General features: G+C 33.7%; 1 protein-coding gene across 1 annotated transcript in view; it reads right to left on the minus strand.

Annotated features, from left to right (window-relative positions):
* LOC128999435 (uncharacterized) overlaps nucleotides 1-21,630 on the minus strand; it is a 140,322-nt gene that overhangs the window by 35,720 nt on the left and 82,972 nt on the right. Inside the window, exon 15 of the mRNA XM_054425956.1 lies at nucleotides 8,390-8,489. Coding sequence (XP_054281931.1) covers nucleotides 8,390-8,489 — 100 coding nt within the window. The remainder of the gene's footprint in view (nucleotides 1-8,389; nucleotides 8,490-21,630) is intronic.

The following is a 21,630-nucleotide window of genomic DNA, read 5'->3' on the forward strand; positions in this document are numbered from 1 at the left end:
GAAAAAGGTCCGCGACGTAGGAAGTAATAAAGGTGAGCAGTCCGGAGTTCGGGAACTGTTTATGACGATTGGATTAAGGTATCTGCATCCTAAAATGCTATGGAAAGGGAGGGAAACAGGTCTGCGACGTAGGAAGTGGTGAAGGAAGTAGTAAAGGAGAGCAGTCCGGAGTGCGGAAACAGTTTATGACGATTGGATTAAGGTATCTGCAATCTTAAAATGCTATGGGAAGGGAAGGAAACAGACCCACGACGTAGGAAGTGGTGAACGAAGTAGTAAAGGCGAGCAGTGTGGAGTTTGGGAATGGATTAATGTATCTGCAATACTAAGACTGCTTTCATATTAAACTAATGATTTTACCTGAGCAAAGCTCGGTCCCCAGGTACTTATTTACCTAAATAGAAAGGGTACTTTCCTGTTAAAGGGAACATTCATTATTATCGATGATTTATTTTCGATATATCAATATTTTTGTTTTACTTCACAATTGGTATTCCTTCTGTTTTAATATCTTCAAACGCATTTAAATTACAAATTAAGAACTAACCTTGTCTAGGCAAAAATAATAGCCTATATATTGGATTAGGACATGAAACTATTCTAAACTAACCTAACATAACTAACCAAACTTGCTGTATAGGCTAAGTTACCGTTTCAAAATTCCATTTGATAACAGAAGAGAAAAGGCATATGGGGAATAGGCTATCAAACGGATTTTTGAAATGTTACAGCAAGTTTGGTTGGTTAGGTTAGTTTAGAACAGTTTCATTTTAATATAGGCTAATATTTTTTTTATTGTTTGTTGGTACTGAACAATATTTATTTACTATATCCTATATCGTACTTGTCAGCTGATATGTTTCAATTTGTTACTATCAATATATCGGATGGAAAACAAAACTATCGATATATTGAAAATAAATCATCGATAATAATGAATGTTCCCTTTAACAGGAAAGTACCAAAGAAAGTTTCCAGCACAACTTCACGTTACGCTCTTTCCAATGACACCAAAAACAATTGGTTCAGTAGGTTTGGAGGAGTAATTGTCACAAAAATCCTGCTTGCGTATTAAATAAGTATAGATAGATTAATGAATCTTAACAGCTGTGTCAATTAAACAATTTATGACAACAGCTAATTTGCAACCAAAAGCTGAGTGAGCGTTTTGAACGAACTTCAACCTGGAGGCGAGTTAACCCCAAGGCAAGTGAGCTCAGCGAACGAGCTCCAATCTAAAGGTGAGTGAGCGTAGCGAACGAACTTCAACCAGGACGTGATTGAGCCATGCGAACGAGCTTATCTTGAAAATTAATTAGTTAAACGGGGCAAAGCCAGCGGGTACAGCTAGTTATTCTATAGAATTATTAGGTTTTTAGCGAATTTCGCATATAGGGAATAAGCTATTACCGTAGTACTCATGGCAACACCTGGACCCGGGACCGATGTAATTTTTCATTTTGAGTCCCTAGAGGCCAAAAACACCATCCGTTCAAATTCATGTATAGGTATGTAAGTGTATAAGACATTTTGGGGACTTGACTTTTTCGGGTCTCAAGAATTTATACGAAAATACACTATTGCAATATTTTGAGGACTTGAATTTCCGTATGTGTATAAGACATTCTGGGCACTTGACTTTTTCGGGACTCGAGAATTTAGTACTTTTCGAGGACCTGTGCAATTTATTCCATTCCAAATGCAGCGCGTTATCGATCTTCACCCTTGTGTGGGCCTCCCATTCACTGACGGAATGTCTCCACCATATTAATGCTGATTAATAAAGGTTATAACAACGATGATCGATAATGTAGCCATAAGGTTGATAAAAATTAGTATGTTGAGCTCGACTATTATCCGAGAATACAGGTTTTTTATTAAGGAACTGAATGTCAAAACCCTATTGATATTCATGTAAAAATGTATATATTAGTATGTGAGGAATCCGATTTTGACATTTTCAAACTTCTGATAATGTGTCCTACCGTTTAGGCTGTAGACAGAGAAATGCCGAGAAACTAAACAATTTATTTAAACAAATCTTTTTGAGTTGAAATTTTAATATAATAGTCTCAAACCCTACCCCATATTATGCTGATTCATAATGGTTATTACAACTATGATCAATAATGTAGCCATAAGGTCAATAAATATAAGTATGTTGAGCGCGACCATTTTTCCAATATACTGTTTTTATTGAGGAATTGATTCCCAAACCCCATTGATCCGTATGTCAAAATGTATGTTTTAGTATGAGAGGAATCTGATTTTGGCGATTTCAAACTTTCGAAAATGTACCGTTTAGGCTGTAGGCGGAAAAATACGGACAAACTAAACTATTTATTAATAAAACTTTTTTTGTTGAAATTTATAGACAATGGTCTCAAACCCTCCGCCAAACAGTGCTGATTAATAATAGTTATAACAACTATGATCGATAATGAAGCCATAAGGTCGATAAAAATTAGTATGTTGAGCGTGACTATTTTTACAAAATATTGTTTTAATCAAGGAATTGATTCCCAAACCTCATTGATCCGTATGTCAAAATGTATGTTTTAGTATGTGAGGAATCCGATTTTGGCATTTTCAAACTTTCGAAAATGTACCGTTTAGGCTGTAGACGGAAAAATGCGGACAAACTAAACTATTTATAAACAAAATTTTTTTGTCTTGAAATTTAAAGACAATGGTCTCAAACTCTACACCGAATAATGCTGATTCATAATGAATATTACATCTATAATCGATAATGTAGCCATAAGGTCAATAAAAATTAGTTATGTTAAGCGCAAGTATTTTGACAATATATTGTTTTTATTAAGGAATTGATTACCAAACCCTATTGATCCGTATGTCAAAACGTATGTTTTAGTATGTGAGGAATCCGATTTTGGCATTTTTAAACTTTCGAAAATGTACCGTTTAGGCTGTAGACGGAAAAATGCAGACAAACTAAACTATTTATTAACGACATTTTTTTGTCTTGAAATTTAAAGACAATTTAAATTTAAAGACAAGGTTTTTTCATAAAAATACATTGCCGCAAATTAGGGATGGACGAGATTGGATTTTTAGTTCGAGACGAGACGAGACGAGATTTTTTATTTCTCATAAAATTTCGAGACGAGATCGAGACGGGATTTCCCTTCTCATACACAACGGGAAATGCACGTTCAAAATTTTTACCTGATTTTGTAACATTGTTAGATGACTATTTAAATACAAAAATAATGATAATAGGCAAGAATATTTACAATCTTTTATTAAAATCATCAGCATAACATTTTTTTATTAATCGTGCCTAACTTATTAAAAATGCCTACGATTAGGAAACATAGTGATATCAGTTAGGATAGAATTCAACTTATCCTAAAAAAAAAATAAATCATAAAATAAAAGCAATATTAATTTTTATAAAATATACTTGTTTTGACTTTTTATAGTAATACAAACATTCCTCACACTGCTTACACTTAACAAAACTTCACAAAAGTAATATTATTAAAATAATTAAAGTAATATTTACATTTAAAGAATTAATTAAATAAGAACGCCTTCGCAAAGGAAACGCAACTACAACACGCTCCTGTATTGCGGGTATTGCATTGACTTTCTGCAGGCGTTTTTATTTTATTTTATTTTTTTTTTGTTTTATTCTCGTCTTGATAAAAATCTCGGCCAAAAAGAAATCTCGTCTCGTGTAACGAGATTTAAAATTTCCCAAAAATTTCCCGAAATTTCGAGACTTGACCATCCCTACCGCAAACCCAAACTCAAACGACGATGATGATAATAACGTTAATGATGTCGCTAAAACGTATCGTTTGAAATTTAACAGCTGAAAATAAGTGAAATAGAAAAGGTTTGGGTTAAATCCAACAAATTGTAATTGGACACTAAATAGTGCACTTGTTGTTACCTCCCCCCTTCGGTTTCATGTATTCCTCTCAATCAGTTCAAACATAGGAGGATTAAACATTAATGTTACCAAATTAATGTTAAATCCTCCTAGATTCAAACCTGAAACACCCAGATCTAAACTCACCTGTCGTTATTTTACCACGCCTTTTTTTTAAATATATTTTTCAAAAAAGAAAGATTATAACGATTTACTTTGGATTTTAAGAATGTTAACATTTTATTTTATTTTTGGTGATACGTAAATATTGTGGTGTAGTAAAGTATATTATATTGTAGTTAAGTGTTAAATTTTGAAATTTTAGGGTGAATCGAGATGAATCTTTTTTTTATAACATGGGTCTCTCCTACCTTAACATACATACCAAGTTTCATAAACATCGGTTGGAAAAGTGCAAATATAAATATTTGTATGTAAAAAATACAAAATGGTGGATATCTGGTTAACGAAACGATTTTGGAAAAAATGTTATCCTTGATTTTCTATTTATTTTGACCCAAGGATTTACTAGGTAAAGTATCTCCCCGCTTATTTTTAACACCCTGTTTATGATGTATTCTTATAAGTGAAAAATGTAAGCTGGTAATACAGAAAGATGTTTTATTATAAATAATATTAATGTACTGGTGATCTGTATATTCATCTTTTTCTTGTTCTTAGAACTGTAAATTAAAAGTCCACTCAGCAGTCGCATCGTACGATGTAGTTCTTTCCATGCGTTGCGAAACGCTAAATTTGCCGTCCTCTTCAACCCAACTTATCTATTGAACCACTGATTGTAAAAAATTCAAAAAAATTTAATTTACGCATCACACTTTTGGCTACACTTTTGCCACAGACAAAACCTCTCTAACCCAAAAACAAACAAAAATCTCGCATGCTAACTTTTTCATGTTAGAAATCACGATTTAAAACTATTTCACCATACATCTTAATTTTTATTAATTAGATCGGTAAATAGTTTAAAGTTCCAACAAAATAGTCATCGAGTAGGACTAACCAAGAAGCTCTGTGCCAATTTTCAAAATTTTAGCACAACTTTAAGTACACCAAAACACGAAATTATTGAAGTCATGCGTCGAGAGGACTATCGCTGTTTTTAACAGATTATACTTTTGACCTTCCGGCACTGTTGACTCAGCGAAACTGAACTTATATTTTATCTTATTTCGTTATATTAAAACTGTTGCATTAGGTCAAATTCCCAATAAGTCAATTGCTTTAACATAGACCACGTTTTTAGCTCGGACTGTACTATTTGACTTACTGGGATTTTTGATCTACAGACACTGCAAACATTGTAGTTTTTGACCTAGCGGCACAGGTATAAATTATTTGACCTTCCGGGACTGTTGACTTTCTGCAACGCGTCCTACTTAACATTTATACGATTTTAAATTTTTTAAACAAATAAAATTTCTAATAATATTTGTTATATTTAAAATATTATAGTTTAAGGTGTAAAGTATTATTTGTTATCTATTTAAAAGTAGTAAATTGTCTGCCTTTTGAAGCAATAAAGGTCAGTATTTAACCTGTAGACTAGTCGCTACTACACCAAACACTATGCAATTTCTTACCGTTTCCAAAAATTCATAACTTTTACCACAGTAAAATATCAATGATAAATCTTTTACTGTAGTTTCCTCATATACAGAAGAACATCCTGTGAAAAAATCAAATTTTAATCCCATGTCCCATCAGAGATATTAAGCTCCAAACTTTACGAAAATTGAAAAATCTATATTTTCAAAAAATTGCCAAAATTAAAGGACACACATATCAGTGTTATAACTCTAGCTACATAGAATACACTAGTATATGTAATTGAATAAAAAATATTATCAGTAATTTACAAATCCTTCATGGAAAAAATAGGCTTCAAAAAGTGAAATTTATTCGTTTCCGTTGCTTGTTTTTAAACATTTTTTTCACCCATGTGGGTACAAATTAGGCTGATTATGATCATAACCAAAATTAAAGATGGGAAAATGATGAACAAAGTGAATTTGGTTGCATTTGTGTAACTTAAGTAGGTAAAAAGATATTTTCTTTTACGTTAACGTCTGCAAACTCAAAAATCACCGTGCGCTGCAAGACAAAAATGGCCGCTACAAAAAAATTGGAAGGGATAAAAATTTAATAAAATCATTTTTGAATTTCCAAAACATGAGGGAACAATATATTAAAAAATAAAAAATATTAAAAATGGTCAAGCAACTCTCATTGGATCACTTGATATGGATTATATATATATGGAGTATATTATGAATTTGAACGGATGGTGTTTTTTGCCTCTAGGGACCTCAAAACGAAAAAGTTATTCGGTCCCGGGTCCAGGTCTTACCATGAGTACTACGGTAATAGTTTATTCCCTATAGGGGAAATTCGCTAATATTCGCTATAGGGGAAATTCGCTAATATTCCCTATAGGGGAAATTTGCTAATATTCCCTATAGGGGAAATTCGCTAATATTCCCTATAGGGGAAATTCGCTCATATTCCCTATAGGGGAAATTCGCTAAAATTCCCTATAGGGGAAATTTGCTAATATTCCCTATAGGGGAAATTTGCTAAAATAATGAAGAATATACAAATCATGTTGTCACAGTGGTAAAGAAACCCTACCTAATGTCAGATCAAATGAATACATGCAAGAAATGTTTACTGGTAACATCTACAAGTCGGGAAACATTTGTATAAAACACTAAAAAATAAGGCCGGCTTCTAAAATATGATAAAATATTTTTACAATAAGTTTTTATTATTTCAACCCGTTATTAATAGAGTGACTATTTCAATTAGTTACATAAGCTTTGAGTTTTTTAAACTTATCGAAATCGAAAATTATGATTGTTATAACTGCAGTTTTTAATAACACCTGTATAATAACGGTACTTGACAATTGCTCGATTTCGAGCACCAATCACACTAGTTTATAAATAATAAGCAAGTCACTTTAACTTACATACAGTGGAACTCGGTAATTAAAACATACAGAAACCTGAAAAAATGTCATTCCACAAAAAAAAGTAAATAGACATACAACAACATTATACAGAGTGGTTGTTAGATATCAATTTCATTTAGTATAGCATATTTTTATTTTCAACGCATACTTTCCATTGCCCTGAGCTTTTGTTTCACCGTTTATCTTTCAACCCATGTCCGGCCGATAAGAATGGAATTTCCCGACCTTTGTACTTTTCCATTGTACGATGCTCGGCCGCGGCACAGTCCGCTACTACTCCTCTCGACATTAAGTCACTTTTTCATAGCAATACGCTCACCGCTATAACCTTTCATTTTTTATTATCAATCAAATTCAACCCTCATTAGGCCATAAAAGATCGTTTTGTTTTTGCTTTTTTATAACAGGAAGTGAGTTTTAAGTTATTTTTTCGTGTACATAAACTATTTCTAAAGACTTTAAAAAGTGTGCAGTGCAATCCCGGACAGGACGACATGACGCCAGCAGGTGGGGTACCCCAGCCGTGAACACCTTTCTACAACTACAAGGTCGGTGGAAATCTACTTTAAATATAATAGAAGCTGAAGTCAGTCATTATAAAATTGAACTATTTTTAATCTCATTTAATATAAAACGATCTTTTGCAAGAAGCTAATTATTTCTGGGTAGGCCTAAGAGCTCATTGCTCACGTTTTTATTTCAATCACAGTGGTAATAAAGTCCGAAGACAGTTAAATATTTTCTATATGACAACAGATAAATCAATAAGATTTGGTACATCATCACTACACCTAAAAATCTACTTTTTTTTAGGAAATATTAATTTTCTGTCACATCATGGGGACGTCCCGCAAGGAGTCAGAAGGAAATCTTAAATAGAAGCATAGGTTGACATGTATAATCAAATTAAAGGTCTATACTAGCAGAATATAATGCTGCAAATTTGAAATCAAATGGACAACTGAGCCAAGAATGACAGTTGTTCAAAGATTCATTTAATTTGCATTGCTATTATACGCTTACTCCTCAGGGGGCACAGCCTTAGGAATCAGAAGAAAATTGTTAACGTAAGCATAGGTCGATATGCACATCAAATTAAAAGTCTTCACTAGTAGATTACAATGCCGTAAATTCAAGCTCAAAAGAACGCCTGAGTATAAAATAGCAGTCGTTCAAATGGCAGATTCAAGAAATCTTTGAACGGATGCCATTTTGCGCAGGATCAACCTTTTGAAGTGCAGTTTGCGGCATTGTATTTTACTAAAAAAAGACCTTTCATTTGATGTGCATATTGACCTGTGCTTCTATTTAAGATTTTCTTGTGGGCCGTCCCCCTGAAGAGTTTTTGGATCACTGAATATGTGTCAAAATGAAGTATTATACCTACTCTGTAACTTTGTACCAAGTATTGTAGCTCTATCTGCATTATTTTTCAAAATATTTAACTGTCTTCGGACTTTATTACCACCCTGTATATTTGTCATAAATTTACAAACCTCGATTTTGAAGGGAGCCAAGGACTTGTGCAGTTTATCTCACTCGGCTTCAGTGAACGTCTGGAAGAGGATCTTGACTTGTTGAGGTCTGTTTCTCCGTCTATAACAATTCAAACAACCAATACAATCATAGCAATTTGAACAAACCATGTTTTTTTTTGTTTTTTTGTTTCTTTTGGGAACATAAACAAGAAACAGTAAAGTGGTCTCCGACTGACCATTACAACTGGAGTAATACAGATAATAGATAGGTTATTGGATGGTTACCAGTTTTGTAAATAACCCTAATAATATACAGTATCACTGTCTAACCAATCCATCTGGATAGAACAATAGTATACCTCTCTCTTTTCCTGTAGGGAAATTTGCTAAAACAATATAGGCTAATGAATATAAATACCCCCGCCTCAGCAAACCTGCAGACTAAGCGAATTTCCATTAATAGTGAATTCCATCTAAAAAATGATGAAATGGTCAGACTTAATATAAAAAAAATTTAGTGTCAATTCTTATTATTGTAGAGAGACCACCACAATATATACAATTGAGAAGTGTATAGACTTAGTCAACGATACCACCTTCCATAGCATACCTGCCTCTTCCATAATTATTATCACCACAATACAACTACTATACACAATTTCCAGTAGGTCTGAATAGAAACGACCTAAAATAAAACGATAATATCCAATAAAATTCACAGTATACATAAATCGTCACACCTATCCTTTATATCAATTTCACTGCATTAATTGCTAAATAAATAAGTGTAAACAAAGAAAAGTAAAAACAATAACAGTTTGTTTTGAAACAGCTGTTTGGTTCAAATAACATTCATTTGAAAAAAAAGAACTCACGATTACTAAAAGAACTGGTCATATGTAGCAGGAATATAAAAAGTAAACACGCTAGTAAAGCTAATGACGTAATTGTCAATGTTTATTATCCATACCGTTATCCAGTTCTATCCTTAATAATTACCCACCCTCATTGAATAAGTGTACATCGTAATTTCCCATATTAGTTAATTTAAACTACAATATATTCATAGTTGAAATAAAAGTGATATTTTCACGTTTGGCGGCGCTGATAGGCACCCCCAAACGTAACCACACTGAACACGATTTCATAAAAGATGGTTTGTCTAATTGCAGTATCCTAGGTCAATGTTGACGTTGTGTTCAATCTTTGTATAAAACTCGGCTGAGATAGTGGTGGTAATTTAAAATTGTGATTCCTGATTATTCTTGATCTTCTTTTTATGACATCAATATTTCCGGGCCTAATCCAAACAAAGCAGACAAACATTAATTGTAAACAAAACGCTACCATGAAGAATTAAAACATGTAAACATTGTTATTTCTCTATTGTTTCCTCGAAAAGCGTAATAGTAAAATAATTTGCATTTATCCTTTTTAATTAAGACTCGTGTACAGAGCCTCAATTTGTACTGTGGTTTAATTAATTTTGGTCTAAACTATTTTAAACTGTGGTCTAATTATCTCTACTAATCTTACTTATTTCCTATAATCTATGATAAGATAAGAGTAAATAAAATAACCTCATAGTTCCATAGTTTATATTTAATCAGCTGTTAGTTAAATCAAATTATATTTAATTAAGACTCGTGTACAGAGCCTCGATTTGTACTGTGGTTTAATTAATTTTGGTCTAAACTATTTTAAACTGTGGTCTAATTATCTCTACTAATCTTACTTATTTCCTATAATCTATGATAAAATAAGAGTAAATAAAATAACCTCATAGTTCCATAGTTTATATTTAATCAGCTGTTAGTTAAATAAAATTATATTGCCCTAAAACAAATCGAAGATTATAAAGATTGCTTTAAAAAAATAATTTGAACATCCTAGTATTTCACTATGTATAATTTAATTAATCTGTCATCCTCTTACAGATGAATTGAACGTATCAATGATTTGCATTACACATAGTATAAATAAGTCAACCCTAAGTATGTCTTTACATTTTTATCCAAATGATGAATTTGCGACACAAAAGCTGAATGTTTACAGCTGTTATGTTAAGCAAATTATTTTATGCCAAAAGCTAGTTTAGAATCTTAGCGTCGGCTGCTAGACTTTTTAAAAATTAAAACTTAATTTCTAAAAAACTGGGACCCTAAACTAAATTTATGGCTTAGACATTCCCTAGTTCTCATAATTATCTTTCTTTCAACACAAAAATCATGAAAATCCGTCGAGTGGTTGATTCAGAATCGTGAAATAAAAAAACACTGTTTCGTTTTAATATTATAGATAATCTGCTCTCACAATCGCCGCAAGCGTCTGCAAAGATCGCGCGATCAAAATTCACGACTCCCAGGGATCGCGATCCGGGAATGACGATAATAAGGTCTCGCAACCGCAAAAGATGTTCTGTGTTCATGATTTTGCCGCGATCGCGGGGGACGATAATGTTGTTCACGGGAGATGTTAACGACTTCTTCATGTAGAATATATCCCTGCCTCCGCGAAAGATGTTCACTATTTCACCGTAAATATAGGAACGATTTATCCTCGGTCTCGGAGATAACCCACGCGACCGCGGGAGACGGATATTACGACCCTGCAAACACGATTTCGTCTTCACCGAGTACAATATCGTTCATTTTTGCCCCGATCGCAGAAGTCGTTTGGACCAATTATAGTACAAAATATTATTTAAAATATAAAGATAATATAATTATATATTAAAAAAAAAATAGTAGGCCTATCTCCTAAATGAAAAAATTAAAAGAAGTGACAGCAAAAACCCCGATTTATGTTACTTCTGTTGTGTTCTGTTGTGCTGATTTCATTTCATTTCATTTCATTTAACTTTAATTATTTAAGTACAATACATAAATACAGGAATGTGCTCGTGATCATTACGAATCTCCAACTCATAAAAACCTAAATGTTAAAAACTTAAAGGAAAATTTAACTTTGCATTACATTTTTCTCAAATACAAAAAAATAGGTTAGGCCTACTTTTAAAATAGTGGAAGTAAGCTCATTTAATCGGTGATACAAAATATATTAAAAGCATATATTTCTTTTTAGTTCTAATCACTGTTTAGGGTTACTTTTTATTGGAACATTGACAATTTTGCCTCTGAACTGTTTAAATGTACATTGTTTCAATATCATATGTTTTACTTTTTATATTAAGCTGTGTTCATGTTTATGTTTGTGTGATCAAAATAAAAGTGTGAATTCCTTTCTTTAATATAATTTGTTTCTCATTAATTTAAAAGTTTATTCTTATAAGTAATCAAGAGAAAGAATGCCTTGGACAAGTACGTATCAATAGGTTATGGGCTATTCTACAAACAAGGTATTTTTTAAAATTACTTTTTAAGAAGCTATATAATATTTTTCTTCATTGTTTTGCCATTGTAACTGTTGATTTTTTTTCTTGGAACAAGTATAAAATTGGTTAGACATTATGGCAAATTCAAATGAAAAGATATGTATAGAGAAACTTTTGGGTGCAAGTAATTGGACTAAATGGAAGATGCTTATCCAGTTGTTGTTAAGACAACAAGGCTTGTTGAGTTTCATAATGGGATCTGAAGTAAGACCTATTACTAACATCTCTCTGGATCTGAGCAAAATGCTATTGCAGATTAGGACAGAAAAGATGCTTCTGCTACGTTATACCTGATGTCATCTCTAGGGGATGAACCATGTACACTGGTTTTGACTTGCTCGACTTCTAAAAAAGTTTGGGATTGTTTAATATCTGTGTATGAACAGTCTAGTGAACAAAGGCTAGATCGTTTGCTAGAAGAGTTCTTTAGGTGGGATCGGGATCCTAATGAGGACATAGCTACCCATGTTGCAAAGCTTAAAAAACATTTTTCCGAATTAAATGATGCACTTGAGAAACAAAAGGAATCAAAGCTTAGTGATAGGGTTTTAATTGCAAGAATTTCATCTACTTTGGGCCCAAGCTTTTGTGAATTTAGAAATGTATGGGAAGCTATGCCATCTAAGGATAGAACAATAAAAACACTAGTTGAAAAGCTTCGCACTATAGAGCAGCGTGATAACGTGGAGTTACTTAAAACTGCTTTATATGTTTCAAAACCCACGGGTACAAGGGTTAAAACAGAAAAACAAGGGCAGAGTAATCAGAATCAAAAGCAGGTTACTAAGATATTTTGTTTTAAGTGTAAACAAAAAGGGCATAAGGTTCCTGATTGTCTACTTAAAAAGAAGTCTACGGTATCTACATCTGATAACAAGAAGGATGTGTCTGCAAAACATATAATCCAGTAACCTAACGCATTTTACGTTGCATGAAATGGGGTAGTAGGTTTCTTTTTTTTATGTTGTTTGTAATAGTACCGAGATGCTAAATCCAAATTTTCGACCTCGGCGACCTTCCGGATCACCTCCAAAAAGCTTAAAAATCGGCAGAATTACGCACTATTTTTACGTTTGTCCGATTTTGACCCTGAAGCATCACTTTTTCATAAAGAACAACCATAACCATTTTTAAAGTATATTACATTACCTATCATATAAGACCAAAACGGTTATTACAGGCCTAATAGTTTTCAAGATATGACTCCGCAAACAACGGCTAAAATTACCAAATTTTGATTTTTTTTTAATTTGGCTAACGTTAACCCTTAAGCATAACTTTATCGTTATTTTTCATTAAAACAACCATAATTACTTTGAAACTGCATTAAATTACTCACAATTTAAGACCAAAATGGTGATTATAGGCCTAACACATTGAGAGATATGCCTCTTCAAGGTTCATAAAATCTTCCATAAATGTTTGTATTTTAAGATTGGTTGTTCAATTTGATCAAATTTTATAAAAGAACCATAATAATAATATAAACAAATTTATTTAATTTCAACAACATATTATAAGTTTTTTATGGAAGAAATCTATTGTAATTAAAATGTTTATACAGTACTATCAAGAGGAATTGATATAAAGAATGAAGATGCAACAGTGAAAAAAGGTTTCAACTTTGCTGTCGTTCTGCCATGCAATATATTACTTCTTTTATGCCAGGATTTACTGGCACTCCTCAGGACCTCCTGTCCTGTCTGTGCTGTATGAAGTAGTGGGGGGGAGGACCAACTTGTTCAAACTACAGCACTGACACTAGAAGGACATGGGTATAGGTATCCTTACATGAGCCTGATAATAGATAAGGAACTCTTACACTGGATCTGCCTGTCTGCATGATTATGAATTTTCACAATTTCTTGATAAGGAATAAGATTAAACAACCTTTAGGTATGCTATACCTTTAAGCATTAAATCAAGAGGACAAATTGTAACAAATTTCGAGAATTTAATTGAAAATAAGACTAATAATATGATTTTTTGGGTGAAAAAAGTTGTCTCAATTTTAAATTTCAAAGTCCTATAACTTTTGAACGCTTCAACCCATCAGTATGGGATTAACTGCAGGATGTATATAATTCAAATATTTACAATATCTGACCAAAAAAACAATATGTCATCATGAGTCATATCATGGTTGTTTGTGACCACAGGTGTCCATAGTCCCCTTGGCACTGTGGGTGGTCTTTAGCTCTTTCCTGTGTTAAAACTTAATTCTTGCGTAAATTATAGGTTTTTATTGGTATTTTTTGGTTTCTTACCTTGCTCCAACTAGTACTCTTTTGATGTATGAGGTTTTAAAAAGTCAATAGTGATTAATTTGAAAATTATTAACAAATAATGTATGGTTTGCACAACAAAACTCGCTTAAATTCTTGTAAATCTGACTTTGTTTTTGAATTATGAAGCAAACTATTGACTTTTTATAGTCTAAATTGGTTCTATACCTGTGAGTATATAGTCCTTCAGTGTAATAAAGCATTTTCAAGCGTTAAAAATATATAAACTGCAAGGAAATAAACAAATTAATTAAGAATTAAGTAAAATGTTAGCAAAAATAATTTGAGTATTTTGTTTACGTAATGTATTCACTCATTAAATATGATTTTTTTTTCTAAGTTAGAATTGTATTCCATTTATATACTCTTTGTGTAATTTATAATACCATAATCCTATTAAAAATTATTAAATTTAAGCTTTTTTGCCATTTTAAAGTTGAAATCAGAAAATCTGTTACGCAAAATCAATGTTTATGTAATGTTTTTCACCTATTAAATGAGCTTTATTTGTATATCTTATAGTTGTATTCATTTTATACACTTTATGCAATTTAAAAAAGCCATAATTGTGTTCTAAGTTATAATATTTAAGCCAATTTTAAGCATTTCAAAGTTTAAGACACAAAATGTGTTAGGCCAAATTAATTAATTTACGTAATGTTTTTGACCAAAAACAGGATCAAACCATCCTCATCAACAAGCTTAATAGTGGGGGAGCTACGTATATCAAAACTGCAAATTGTGATAAGAAAACCCCTTTTGGTATGAATGTAGGTTATGGTCCGACAACTAAAATAAGATGGGGAGGCAATGCCCAAAGTTGTTATAATCCAAAATGGCGGCTATTTTTCAAAATGGCTGCCCGTATTTTGTGTTTACTTATTTATTCACTGATAAAAGCTTGAAAATGGCATTAACACTATTAAATATTGGTATCATCTTAATCCGGAGATTCCAACCTTTAATTTAATACCAAGGTTGTAATATATTACAATTATATCATCTCTATAATCTAAGGCTGAAAATGTACTAGTTTTCAGCCAATTCTGAAGGTCGCCAAAAAGCTGTTTATTTTAAGAGTTAAGTTTTTCACTTACAACGTTGTTTAACAACGTGTTTTTCCCCTTTGCCTACATCCATTGAGACATAAGAAAAATAAAAATAATGCGAAATCACTGAAAAGAGAGTTTTTTCTTCTTCCTTGAGATATTTTTTTCCATGAAATATAATATAGGATAAAAATTTCAACAAAATGATGTCACTTTAACATTTTGTTTTCTACCAGATTGGCAATGCTAAATAGACAAATATTACCAAACAGCTGATACTACAGACCATTGTTGTGTTTATCATTATGTGCCACTAACGTTATCAGTGTAGTTTTATTAGGAAAACATGTACAAATTTGGCCGTCACACACGGTGCCAGTTCTGGGGGTTTTATTCTTTTTTCTGATTCCAGTGAATGAAGATTGAATTCTAAAAATGGCAAAGCGGTTACACTTAGTTCCTCAGAGTGACTTGGGTGGATATAAACCAAAAGCTGTTGATCGGACCATATTTTATACTATGCCAAAAGACAGATAATGATAGTTTGCTTTGTCCTGCAAGCAATAAAAATGTAAATGCTCGTAGCACCGGATATGTAACGCTTGTCAAAAACTTTCAAAACTTTGATGACATAAACAGTTTACCCACCGATATTGATATAAATGTTTTCAATGAAAATCGGTGTAGATAGAAATGAATCGGAATAATGAATCGGAAAAATTAAAATCAAAAATAATTAGATTAATACAATAGTTTAAGAGTGACATAAAACTGAAATCTGGAGAAACCAATAATTTCAAGTCAAATATGTTGCTAAGGTACGAGCACTTTACAGTAAAGAGCTAGGAAACCCATGTTTCTAAAAATAATGATGACCTTATTGTCATTGATAGCAGGGTTATAGTAGACAAACGATGTACTCTATACCTGTACTACCTATAGACCTACCTACAAATTGGCACGGCTTTTTGAGAAACTCAAAGAACACAGAAAAGCTCTTTAGTCTACTTGGAAATCTATCTATAGATACCATTACAAACGTACAGGTTGTAACAACATCGGGTGAAGACGACAAAGGCAATTTTAGAAATGCACAAACTTCCCTTATAGGTGCTACTTGTACTGGTCATGAAGAAGCGGACTCAAAAATAATACTACATATACAGAACTTGGTAGAAATGGCTACAAGAATATTGCGCAATGTCTTAGTTTTAGCAATTGATTACTTCAATTTTCTCTGTTGCCAATAACCGTACAAAAACACTTTGATATAGGTACTAAATTATTTCTTTTTTTTAAACTCTTTAATAATAAAAATATAGAGAGTATAGAAAAAGAAATTGGAAAATTTTATGTTTTGAGGCTCAAAAATTAGATAAACTAATTTTTACCCCATAAACCCCCTGTAAAACCCAGTTTCCATAATCCGATCATTTTGGTTCGCGAACTCATTCAAGTTTATCCTGCCTAACACATTTAAACAAAATGTCATCAAAATCTGACAAAAATTACTCCGAAGTTATCGCGTTCACGGACACACACCCACAAATATATATTTGAACGAATTGTGTTTTTGGTCTCTGGGGACATCAAAATGAAAAAGTAAATCGGTCCTGGGCCTAGGTCTTACCATGCCACCTGCGGCAATAGCGACTTCTCTAGGGTGTTGGTAGAAATATTCTGCAACTTATAAAATATAATGTGTATTTTTATTTGGGATAGGCCTATACATTTTCTGTAAATAAATTTACGTTTATTACATTATTACTCAACTTATTTACCTACCTTATACCTAAAAGCTTAAATATTGATAAGAAACACCAATTTGCATGATGTATACAAAAAGAAAATATATAAAACCCAAAATACGGGCAGCCATTTTGAAAAATAGCCGCCATTTTGGATCATAGCAACTTTGGTCGATGCCTCCCCATCTTATTTGCATTGCCTAACCTTAAACTACATTCCCACCAAAGGGCATACTCTTATCACAATTTGCAGTTTTCTTATGGGTTTTTTACTGTAGCTCCCCCACTATAATGAAATGAATATAAAGGGGAATGTCCTAAATTGGGTAATAAGCTACTTTACAAACCGTTTCCAGCAGGTAGAAATAAACTACTACAACAATAACACAGAATTAAAAGCCAAATCAACACTACAACGTACAACTCGAGGTATTCCCCAAGGGTCGGTACTGGGACCTCTGTTCTTCATAATTTACATAAACAACCTACCAAACCTTCTACCAATGGACAAGACCAACATTATCTTCGCCGACGACACAACCATCCTCTTTCCCACAAAAATTGGCCAAGAATCATCAGACATAAAAGAAACAATTGAGCAAGCAATAGATATTTGTAAAACCCTGGACCTCAAAATTAATAAATCCAAAACTTTAAATGTTAACTTCGCCACCACAAGTAAACAACCTGAACTATCAACCGAAGAAGCATTGATAACAACAGCAACTCATACAACTTTCCTGGGCATAACCATTGATCAACACCTGACCTGGAATAACCACCTGGAAAAACTTGGTAAAAAATTATCAATCTCACTTTTTGCCATACGAAGAATACGCTCTATAACTGACAAAAATACTTCAAAAATAGCCTACTACGCACTCTTCGAATCTCACTTACGCTTCGGAATAGTAGCCTGGGGGACAGCGGCGGATTGTTACATCTACATAATCCAAATTCTTCAAAAAATGGCATTAAGAATCATTGAGAACCTACAACCACAAGAGCATTGTAAACCATACTTCGTTGAAAACAAAATCCTTACCGTTCCAAACCTATACATCCTTGAAGTTGTAAACCTCCTAAAACTAAACCCCCCAAAGCTTAGGGAAAACTGCCACAAATATAGCTTGAGAAACACAAAAACAAACTTCGATATCCAACAACACAGATTGTCAAAAACCAGCAAAATACCCCAAATCATGGGGTCAAAAATCTTTAATGCTCTCCCAGAACATATAAAACAAATCAAATCTCCAAAACCTTTTTTTTAAATCACTCAAAGAATATTTAGTCCAGAAACCATTCTACAAATTAGATGAGTTCTTTGAAGAGCACTCTGCTCACCACAAAGATAGGCACCAAAATAAACCCACATTACACCATACACACACACATTAACACTACAATAACACAACAAGAAAAAGAAGATGACGATTCCCTAGTCTCTACGACTACGGAGAAGAGGACCAAGGTAAAAGGTAAAAGTAAAAGGACCCCTTAAATGGGGTTTATTTGGAAAAAAATATGATTGTAATCCTTTTATACACTCTTTATGCTATTACAAAAGCCATATCTGTGTGTTCAAAATCATAGTTTTTAAGCAATTATTAGGTATTTCTATGTTGTAAACAGTTTAATTTAAAATCAAAATTACGTATAAATGAATACCGTTCGTCACAGGCATGTGTCTTTCCATGTCCAGGTTCAATTTCGTAGAGGTTGATGATTTTCTGATCTTTGGATACTGAACTGATTATGTTGCATGCCCCGTAGGAACAATCAGATTGTGAGTCATTGATCATATCATTGTCAGAGAATCGGTTAACTTGTTTACTTGAAGCATATTTCTTGGTCAGGGTATTGATGCAAACTTTTTGAATGTGGCCATTCTTCTTACATGCTTCACAGAATAGTTTTTCACGCCTTATTCGACACTGGTTTGATCGGTGGTTAGATGTTCCACATCTGAAGCAAAGATTGTTGATTCCTAAGGACTCATAATCGATTCTTTGGCTTGATCGATGCTTGTATGATGGCTTTTTCCAGGGAGATGATGTTGATGATGATGATGATGATGTCCGAGTGGATGGATGATCGTGTCTAGTGGTCTTCTGAATTTTCATTATATCTGGCATTGAAGAACTAGGGATCAGAGGTTTTGAAATGTTTGAAAGTTCCTTGCACTGGATTTGGGCTGCTTCAAGAGCTATAGCTCTCCTGACTATTTCATCAAAGTTCTCTTCCTTTCCTTGTAAAAGTTGTTCTCGAATGCTATTATCACGAATGCCCCTAATGAATTGAGCCCTTAAGAAAATGTGAGCTGTTGAAATGTTTTCTCTGCATTCACATTTTATGTAAAATTCACAGTCAGCAAGTCGTTTTTGCAAACTTGCAACATAGTCAGGTATGTTTTCACTTTCTGATTGGTAAGTGGAGAAAAAGATATGCTGCGACACTACAGTATTCTTTTTAGGCGATAGCATTTCGCCAAAGGTTTCAACTAGCTGTTCATATTCCAAGTCTTTGATTTTCTTTGTAGGTCCTTTGAATGCAACTAAGTTGTTGTAATGGATAGAACCGATTGATGCACATAGAATTTGAGCTTTTTTAGTTTTGTTTGACACATTCTTCATGCTGAGATAGTTTTCAAATCGTTCAATATAGGCTGAAAATCTTTCTTTTTCTGAGTTGTAACTTTCAAATTGAGCAGTTGGATCTGGTGTGTTATCTTTCATTTTTTGTTCTAGTTTCTCAAACAACAGAAATAGAAGATCCATTTGTTGTTTCTGGCCTTCTATGAATTTGTCAAATTGTTCTGAGTTCATTTTGTTGTTGTAACTTGAATGTTCCTAAGCCTGAGATGTAGTTATTAACATGTTATTTGAAGAAAAGGTAATTGAAAAAAAAATTTAACTGGTCATTAATGTATGAATAAACAAATTTATACTTTTACCTCGTCGCCAAAACTGTTGTAACTCTTTATAACATAATAAAAGATAAATCAGATAAAAAAGTGTATTATTCCATTAACATAGAATAGAAACTAAACATAAACAATAGTAATCAAAAAGAATAAAGATCATATGATCAGCTGATAATTCAAATGCAGTCTATTTGAAATTATAACAACAGGTATTGCTCAAACGGCTACCTCTACCCGAGGACTGACACACTTGACTCTAACCACTCTCTCAGGCCTCACCATGGTAACTCAGCACCCCTTCCTCATTTTAGATAGGATTTCTATGGATTTACCCAGAGCAAAACTGACCCCGGAAGTGTTCCACAAAGCCAAAGCCTACACACTAGCTGACCCTACGTTCCATTTACCTAGTAGTGTAGATGTCTTGTTAGGTGGAAGTTTATTCCCACAGTTACTCACTAACGAAAGTCACTCGCTTGGTCCCAACCTCCCCCATGCTGTAGGCAGCCATTTTGGATTCATTATAATGGGACAAGCACCATGTACAACAATCACTCCTCTTTCAACACATTATTCTGTATCCATGCTCTCTGTCAATGACACAACAGAGTTACAAAACTCGTTGCAAAGGTTCTGGTTGCAGGAAGAACTACCTCCATGCAATAAACGGACAGCTGAAGAAGAACTTTGCGACAAACATTTTGACGCCACTCACGCTAGAGATTCAGTCGGACGTTACATTGTCAGTCTTCCATTCAAACAGGCTCACCCCCCTCTTGGAGCTTCTAAGCTTGCTGCGGAGCGTAGATTTTGCTCATTGGAACACAAATTCCGATCTCAGCCTAATTTTTCGGAATTTTTCCATGAGTTTATGAGTGATTACCTCTTAGCAGGTCACATGGAAATGGTTTCCACCATTGACTTAGCTCAACCTCATTACTTCCTCCCTCACCATGGGGTACTAAAGGAAACTAGCAGTACCACAAAGCTACGCACAGTTTTTGATGCTAGTGCGCAGACTAGCACAGGTATCTCTCTAAATGACGTCCTTCTCACTGGAAGAAAACTCCAAACAGACATTTGTGACATTTTACTTAACTTTAGAGTCCATAATGTTGTTTTTACCTGTGACATACGGCAAATGTACCGACAAATTCGAGTCCGCCCAGAAGACCAGAATTTTCAGCTGATCCTATGGCGGGAAGACCCCTCTCACGAGCTTGACATCTACAAGTTGACAACAGTGCCCTACGGCTTTATAGTTCCCCCTATCTTGCCATAAAGACCTTGGGACAACTGGTGAAGGATGAAGGTGAAGCTTTCCCTGACGCAGCCAGAATCATCATCTCTCATTCCTATGTTGATGATATCATCACAGGCTCCGTTGACGAAGAATCAGCCCTCCAAATCCAGGGTCAACTCATCGCCCTCCTGAAGAAAGGTGGATTTGAACTCCGGAAGTGGTCGTCAAATTCCCCTCGCCTACTGGAAGCAGTTCCAGAAGATCATCGTGAGACACCTGTCTTTTTGCAAGATCCAGAGCAACCTCATTACTCCATCTTAGGACTACACTGGTCACCTACTACGGATTCCTTCTCCTATCACTTGGACCTACCCTCCGGCGCTTGTACTAAGCGTCAACTACTCAGCAACATCGCAAGGATTTACGACCCTTGTGGTTTTTTAGCACCCATAACAATGTGGTGCAAATGTTTAATACAACTCCTGTGGACCCAACAACTGGGATGGGATGAACCCATATCCAGTGACCTCGCCGACAAGTGGCATTCTTTTGTAGCAGAATTATCAGAAATTTCTCAGATTAATATACCTTGTGTATTCCATTTTTCTGAATCT

This window comes from Macrosteles quadrilineatus, unplaced genomic scaffold, assembly GCF_028750875.1.
Source record: "Macrosteles quadrilineatus isolate MER2022 unplaced genomic scaffold, UCM_ALF_1.0 Scaffold_8__2_contigs__length_117827958, whole genome shotgun sequence".
In the NCBI taxonomy this organism is placed as follows: Eukaryota; Metazoa; Arthropoda; class Insecta; order Hemiptera; family Cicadellidae; genus Macrosteles; species Macrosteles quadrilineatus.